Genomic DNA, 8901 nt, shown 5'->3' on the forward strand with positions numbered 1-8901 from the left:
CTGTAGGATACTCTAAATTGTTTATCTGACGTGAAATAATAATACATTGTAAATACTAAATACATACGTACGTAGTCGTTTTTTACTCCAAATTTCGTGATAACTTGTTTTTTCCTCTGATGAATAAGAAATTCATTAAGACAAAACTGATATACGTACACAATGAGGACAATCAAGCAAGCCCCTTATAAAAACACGACGACAGTAGACTTGCAACCAATCCACACTACAAAAAAAACAGATTTTCGCCACTTGCAGTTCGCCACGTGTACGGTACGTCACCGTACACGTGGCGAACTATTGGTCACATGCAAGTGGCCACGCAAATACACGTGGTAGATCCGGTTGACACTAACTGCACAGTTGGCCACGTGTATTTGAATACACGTAGCGAACAATTGGCCGCGTGTATTAAAATACACGTGGCCAAAATAATCCAAAACCAAACAACTAAACCAACTCTAGCTAGATGACTTTATCCCAAAAAAAAAAAATTAAAAAATAAAATAAACCCTCCGAGTTTTTATTATAGATAAAAAGCTGAAAATTAGAGAGAGCATTACTGAGGTGGATGTTCAAATATATGAAAAATATAATATAGTTTCAATATATTTCATATTTGGTTGATATGGGATTATTTTCTTTTAAGCTAAGGCTTGATTAAGATTTGATTATCATACATGTATTCGCTCACATACTCTATAAATAGGACATTTAATTTATATTGTAAATAAATTAAGTACTCAATGAGAGCACATTAATGTAGCCAGGGGTGGAGCTAGAAAGGGTCGAGAAGGAGCACATGCTTCCCCCCTCAACCTCCAAAAATATTTCTTACCCCGTAGTAGAAAATCTTTTAGATGCCCTGTTTTCTCACCCTCAATTGCAAAATCAGGAACAACTGAAACCCAGTCACCAAACTTCAAGGGCAAACTTCAGCTACGGCCTGCGGGAATGTCGTCTGAAATTTTGTCTGAATTCTAGGTTTAGATTAGAAGAAAATGGGGGAAGAAGATGATGACAACTTGAGAAGCACGATACCTTTAAACACACCATTTCAATAAAGTTGTCCTTAGATTGTTTGTGGGCCACGTAATGCCTTAGCTTCTTTTCTTCTTCTTCTTCTTCTTCTTTTTTTTTTTTTTTTTTTTTTTTTTTTTTTTTTTAATTTTATGTTATTGTTGTAAGTTGCATTACCTTCTTTCATTTGAGGCGTTAGTGGGCTTAGGAGAAAAAAAAAAAAAGTCCATGGGCCAAAGTGTTTGGTTGAGAGACCAAACTCCAAAGACTTTTCAAAAGTCCATAAGTTTAAACTCTTCTAACAACACAGCACCAACACCACTAAAAACAAAAGTCTAAACTCTAAAGCATATACTAAAAGGAAGAAGAAGAAGAAACACAAAATAGTATATTAAGGCCTAAATCTAGAAGGAAAAGTTGAGCAATAGATAAAGGTCATTGATATCGAAAAACAAAATTGCAAATTGAGAATTACGATTTAGACTTTTTCAAATTCTGAAAATTTTCTTTCAGTTTGCCAATTCTTTTTTATTCAAGCCTTTAACAATTCAAATCAATTGCTTTTTTAAAATTTCCCATTTCTTAAAAAATTTCAAGTATGTAATCAAACTTAATTCAATTTTGATTAAGCTTTTAAATTTAGATTGCTCAATTAAATTAACTGGTATGAATATATATAATTTTTCTTACATATTTTAATTGAATGAAATATATAATTGTAGTTACTTGAATTTATGAAAAACAACAATGATTTCATTATGCTCCAATCAAATTCTAAATGAGTTTGGCCGAGGTAGATTTAACAAATATAAAAACATATCTTTGCTTAAGAATTTTATTTTATTTATTTTTTAATTATGAAGACTTGTCGAAGATAATTGAATAAAGTAAAAGGTTAGGCTAGGCATGACAGAATAAATTGTATGTTACATTTATATGTTTTAAACAATAATTGATATATATACGCTCATAAATATTGGATCAAGTAATTACAAAGAGTTTCAAGTGTCTTGTATGAATTGAAGAAAAGTAAATATATAAGAAAAATGTCAAACTATTATCATGTGTTTTTGCTCTAGGTTTTAAATAGCTTTTTTAGATTCTAATTGTTAACAAGTTTTTCTTTTCCTATTTTCTATCAAATCCTTCTATCTCTATATATACGTCCTTTTTTTTTTTTTTTTGTTTAACAAAATTCTTTTACGATTCCAATAATGTCCCAGCAAAAAAATCCCAAAAAATTCCAAAAAAACAAAAGCAGTTGGGGCTAAGAGCGGGTTTGAGCCAATGAGCACATCGTCGTCACCCTTCCCCTTCCCCTTCCTCAACCGGTCACCCTGCGAAGATCGGGATTACTGGTGGTGAAAATCGAGGAGGGGCAGTTGTTATATGGCACCATTTAGCGTATAATTAGTTATATAGTATATTGTGTGTATTAAACTTAATTAACTAATTAATTAGCTAGTTAATTGGCCGGCTGGTTTAGTTATATATAAGGAAAATTTTATTTATAACCTTTGATCTTTCATTACTTTTGTAAAAAGATACTCAAATTTTAAAAAGTATCAATCTTTCAATTTTTTTTAATTTTAATATTCAATTAAAATTTTCTGTTAAATTCTATCAAGATTCTCAAAATACCCATGCGTTTATCCTAAGCTTATATGAGTTATATAAATGAACATTAATCGAGTTAAAATGAATTTATATGAATATCTCTCATTTTTATAATAGAGATTAATTTTGTGTTAACAAATAATTTATATATTAAATAAACCGAATTTGATTTCTCTTTTTAATAATTGTTGTTAATAAGAAAATGGTCCGTCTGACGGTTTTTGTAAACCTTACTTCTTCGCTGGCAGACGGCGAAATCACTCAAGAAAGTTGACCGATCTGATTAACACATGGTGGTACTCATCTAAGCAGTGAGCACGCGTACGCCATTACCAACCCGGCAAACCCCAGATTTGGAAGTGTGACCCACGCTTAATGCTTGAAGTAGCCATGGCCAGCTCAACTAGGATATATATATAGTTTGGCTGAAAATGGCGGTCACTACTATATACGGTAATGAGATTCATGTAGATCGAACAAGAACTCCCCATCTTTTGTAACTTGTCTGTCATATCCCAGCCGGCCCAGTCCTTGGCTTGGGTGAGCTGTCCCTCCATATCTATGCCCTCATTGATTAGCTTTTCCTAATCAGGAAGTAAACCAGAAGCAGTGAAAGAGTGAAGATGCATTTTGGCAACAAGCGAGTTAAGACTAACATACATATATATAAAAAGTGGTCCATGATGGAATCACGGAGTACTCTTCACAACTGATCTTGAGTGCACTAGTTGATCGAAATTTGAGGTTGGCGTGGAAGTTAGAAGTCGCTAGACACAGATTTGGCGGCCACGCAATTTCTGCTAGTCAAATATCTACACGCAAATTAATGTTAAACAAGCCTAGACTATTAGGAGGAAAGTGAGTAGAACAAAAATATCAAAATAAAATAAGCTACTGTGGAAGAAGACCGAGGAGGATTTGAGGAGGAAGAAGAAGCTATTGTCAACATGGAGACAGTGCAGCTCTAGAGGCTGCTGGGTGTTAGGGTTTTCGACCTACGCATCGCAGCCATTGATTTTCTGAATATTTTTGCACTGAATCATTGTAAGTGGTGCTTACACGTACAGCTTAGACGTTTAGGTTAATTTTGAAGTAGTCTATCAATCATCGTGTGCTTTTGCCTTTCATGTGCATCGTGCAGTGCCTAACTGCCTATGTTCCTTTCAAAGTGAGTCATTGTAAGTGTTGGTTGTCTGGCTCCTTATGGGCTGTGAGCAATTATGTAGTATCCCTTATATATTAGACCTAGGTTAGCCCATAGGCAAGCCCCAGGAGATGGGCTTCTAGTGTGCGGGCTTATGTTAGCTTAGTAAAATGGACCAAAAACTCACTATGAATAAGATAAAAAAAAACAAAATTATTTTGTAATTATATCTTGAATGAAATATATATATAGTTTAAGAGAATAACTTTTATAGAGACTTTGCACAAATCAAGTCATTTGGGCCCTCCAATGAAAAAATGACACCACAATGTAAATACAACACACCAAACATGATAAACTCGAAAACACCATACTGTTTTTCCATATTAATTATTTTCAATTTATCAACAAAATCCCTAATATTTATTCCGGTCCACTGAAAGCCACCGCCCCTTCTTCCATCGTACACCACCATCATCTGGCCAAATGGGGGTGGCTGGCGAAGGAGGTACGTAACTCGACCATTCTTTTTTTTTTTTTCTTAAATTTTTTTTTCCAAGAACGTTATCAAGAATTCAGGTTGTAAAAAGTCACATGTGACGCACGTGATTGACATTCTGTCCAAAAAGACGAAAAAAAGATAAAAAGATCTATGCCGAAGAGTCTAACTTGCCATTGTTAGATACTTTATAGGAGTCGAATGTCACTTTTTGAACATTTGACAGCAAAATAAAAACAAGAAAAAGAAAAGAGATATACTTCAAGGAAGGTAAAATGTACTTTTCCTAATAATCAATTGAACAAAACGAAAAAAAACACACACAAAGGCAGAGATTGCCCAACGTACACTGCCCCAAAACCCTAACCGAAGGAACAATAATCATATATAACGTCGTTGCTAATAGTCAATAGCAATAGTCAATAGCAACCACTTTAAGGGCTGTAGCGACGACTCAAGGTCGTTGCTAAAAACCATTTTTCTTGTAGTGAACAACACGCGCAACTATACTATATATCATAACCAAACAAGACCATATACACAACCAGCAAAAGAAACTAAAATCTAATTATACCCTCCCTCAAGACTCGACTAATCACCTATTAAAAACTCGACTAATCACCTATTAAAAAGAGAAAGTTGAAAGCTTGACAAAGGATTGATTCTAATTTTTACCCAAAAAAAAAAAAAAAAAAAAAGGGTTTGATGAGCATAGATTAACAACAAATCCTAAAGAGAATGAAATCAGACATTAACGTGCAACAAGTGGTTTAATTTATTCAAGATCGAAGATGCTATCACACAAATCCTAAAAGGATTAATTGAAATCAAACATGCAGTTGAATTTTCAAGGTCCAATCAAACATCTAGGCCTTCAGAAAGACGGGCACTACAAAGTTCAAATTGCCTTTTATTAAATACATGCATATAGTACTTCTTTAATTTCCAGCGCGCGACCAAAGTATAAAACTTCATGCATGTATATTGCATTGCACGAAAGCTAGAAACCCAAGTAAATATTGAAATTAACTCCTTATTACACAGGAACTTCGGTCTCTCCGGTTTCGTCCTCGTTCTCCCCTGTCAACTCCTCGAGCGATTTTCCCTTGGATTCAGGCACTAAAAAGGTAAAAAATATACCCAATACGTTGATCGAAGCGAGCACAAGGAGTGCATTTTTCATTCCAATGCCAGGCGGGTACCCTGGATCTGTTAGAGCTTTGTTACTGCTTTCAGAAGCGTACAAAAACCCAAATGCACCAACAATAGCTCCAGCCTTCCCCGACGCGGCGGATATTCCATGACAAGTAGACCTTACCCTTGCTGGGAAAATTTCTGCTGGTACAATAAATGTTGTCGAATTCGGTCCAAAGTTGGCGAAGAAAAAGGTGAAGGAGTACATCACGAGGAACCCAATCCGGTTGTGCGGTAGCTTCCAATGATTGTAAGGGATAGCAAGCGCAAACATGAAGGCGGACATGAAGAAGAAACCCATCAGTTGTATTACAAACCGTCCCAAATAATCAATGAAGGCCACCGTAAACCAATACCCAGGCACAACCCCGCACAGTGTTATTATTGTTTGTGCCCTTGCAACCTTGTAAAGCTCTTCAATGGCGCTCATTTTCTGCGACTCTGGAAGCCAACCAATTGATGTGAAGATATCCTTCTGGAAAAGGTTTTGACTATAAAAGGTAATGTCCAACAAGAACCAACAAGTAGCGGTTCCAACCAAGTGAAGCCCGTGGCGTCTCGCAAATTCTTTGGAGAATAAACCATATGCTTCCTGAGTCGGTAACTTGTGTTCTTCTGGTTTGATCTCGACCTGCAGCACCATAGACATGTCTGCCGCCGCCTGTTTTGCATTCTTGGCTACCAGGGCGGTGTAACGAGCTGTCTCGGGCATTTTCATGCGCCAGTAGAAGGTCAGGGCGGCCGGGATGGCTCCAAACATGAGGATTATGCGCCAAATGTAATCAGCTTGTCGTGGCAGGGATTCTGCCGCATTAACATTGTATGGAGGAGCAGGGTATTTGTCATTGAACGCGCCCGAAACGATCAAAGTAACAATCCCACCAGTTAAAAACCCAAATCCTTGCATGGCAAAAACCGCAGCGATAAACCCCCCACGAGTCTTTTTGTTAGCGTATTCGGACATGATTGTAGCGGAAAGAGGATAGTCTCCGCCAATGCCAAAGCCAAGCCAGAACCGGAAGAAACAGAGCGTGGTAATCACACCGTTCGCTGAGTGTCCGAAGGAGAGCCCTGAGCCAATGGAGCAGATTATCATCAGAAGGAGGGTCACACCATACACCTTCTTGCGGCCCAATTTGTCACCAAGCCAGCCGAAGAAGAGCTGCCCAGCCAAAGTGCCACAAAACGCAACACCATTAACAGCGGCTGCCACGTTGGGGGGCAAGGTGCCTGGCTTTGCTGCGCCATCAACTGTGTAGTATATGCGGCCAAGTAACTTGGTCACGAGAGAGATGCATAAGAGATCATATGCATCGGTGAAGAATCCCATTCCAGTTATTACAATTGCCGTGAAATGGTACAATTGGGTCTTTGCAATATCGAGTGACTCAAGCACTCCCAATTGTTCTCTAGCCATGGTTGAATCTTACAGCCTTAATGGTATTTTCCACTTTCGTTGCCAAAATTTCCTGCGAATTAAGCAGAGAAAATGGGTCTCAAAATCTAATTAATTAAGATCCATGAGAAGAGGGAATTTTTTTTTTTTAAAAAAAAAAAATCAATTCGTTTTCCACAATTATTGACTATGTTGTATCCACATTAAACTGAAGTGTCTTTTCAATCTTCTAGAAAATTTCTGTTAATTAGATTTCTAGAATAGCTCTAGAATTGTCCGGAGAGCTTAATGAAATTTTCATATATATTATTGCATTTGTTTATGCATTTTTCAAATTGTATTCTTAAGCTTTGCAGAAGCAACTCATCCAAAATGCTGTCTTTGTAAAACTTATCTAAATCATCAACAACATAATCATTATTATTTCAAATAATAATGATTATGTTGTTAAGTCTTTTTTCTTTTTCAATAAAATAAGAAGCTAAGAGATTGAATCTAGCCATGACATGAAGCAATTTCTTTCGGTGATTGAACTAGGTTCAGGACTAGCTAGGTTCAAGATAGGTTTATTATTTATATAAGAGCATTAGTAGCAGATATCATATAGGTAGTTCACTTCCCTAAATATAAGGAAAATATCAAAAAAATCACAAAAAATACTTGTAGCAATTCGCTACAGGTTCCCTAAGCATTGGGAATGCGACATTGCTTTCCAATGTGTAGGGAATCAAAAGAACTTCCTTATGATCGATTATTATAATCATAAACTTGATTCTCTCTCCTCTCACCTCTCTTCTCACACCTCTTTTATCTCTCCTTATAATAAAGTAAAAGTAAAAAAAATAAAAATATTTTAATAGTTTAGGAAAAAATTAAAGGAAGCTATTGTGGAGTATTTTTAGATAGGAAAGCAAAAAGTCGTTTTATTTCCTAAAATTATGAAAAATGGTTGGCCCGGTTGGGTGTCTGCTGCTAATACTTTAAGAAATTTTTTAATAAAATGTGGCATATAAGCCACATGCTTTTAGGTTGGTTTAATAAAACACTAATTAAGGGTGCTTGATATTTTATTTCAAATAATAAAATTATTTATTAAATTTTAATTGAAATCCGGTATTATTCCTTGATGTAAGGAATAAATAAGGTATAATATTCTAATTTACGATCCTCAGCCTAGCTTATAAATAAAAAGCTTGTGTATTAAACAAAAGGCATAGGCTAGATAAAACCTCTTTCTAAAGTCTTTATTCAGAAATTTTATTACGAGTTTTTCACTTCAAATCAAGAGTAACTTTGAGCAAACATGGCTTGGCCGGGGTATGTCTAAATTATTTTCCGTTGCGTACTCTAATGAATTTATGACAAACAATTTATTCTGTAATATATATGACTAATAATCGTATAATATATATATAACTCTCCCTCGCTCTCATTCCACCAAAGAAAGGAGAAATAAAAGAAAAAAAAAAAAAAACACACCAAAAAATAGGAGAAATATATGATTTCATTATTCTATACATCTTTTTTCCATTTTCTATTTGTGCAGAGATGGAGATTAGCACTATAACACTACAAAATTTTCATAATGAGGAGCAAGAGAGAGAGAGAGAGAGAGAGGGACTGACCTGCTTCTTGAAATATTTCCTATATATTTGCGCCGAGAGATGGAGAGTGTGGTTAGTTGTGTTGTGGATGGAGACGATCGATAATGAGAAGAGTAGCCGGCTATATATATATATAGAAGAGCTTCCGATAGACACCCTAGCTATAGCTAGAAAACTGAAATCACCTCCGCCATCCTATGGTGGCAAATACCACCTGCATCTACTCAGGTCAACTCTTTCACCAGTCACAATCATAATTCAACTACACCGTTCCTTCCTAACACTAGCTAGTGTTATAAAAATTACAGAATTTCAAACAAAGATACTAATTTTGTCCAGAACAAAATCTACTTTCCCAGGTGGACGTTCAAACATTTATATAAATATGTAAAATTTGACCAAAAAAAATTGTAAATTAGTATATATT

General features: G+C 35.6%; 1 protein-coding gene across 1 annotated transcript; it reads right to left on the reverse strand.

Annotated features, from left to right (window-relative positions):
• Window positions 1-5031: 5031 nt before the first annotated feature.
• LOC133873915 (probable inorganic phosphate transporter 1-3) lies at window positions 5032-8697 on the reverse strand. Its single transcript, XM_062311722.1, has 2 exons — window positions 8496-8697; window positions 5032-6943 (listed from the first exon to the last, which is right to left on the reverse strand). Exon 2 carries the CDS (start codon window positions 6889-6891, stop codon window positions 5317-5319), a length of 1575 nt encoding a protein of 524 aa, XP_062167706.1. The 5' UTR covers window positions 6892-6943; window positions 8496-8697; the 3' UTR covers window positions 5032-5316.
• Between the last annotated feature and the right edge of the window lie 204 nt (window positions 8698-8901).

This window comes from Alnus glutinosa, chromosome 1 (assembly GCF_958979055.1).
Source record: "Alnus glutinosa chromosome 1, dhAlnGlut1.1, whole genome shotgun sequence".
In the NCBI taxonomy this organism is placed as follows: domain Eukaryota; kingdom Viridiplantae; phylum Streptophyta; class Magnoliopsida; order Fagales; family Betulaceae; genus Alnus; species Alnus glutinosa.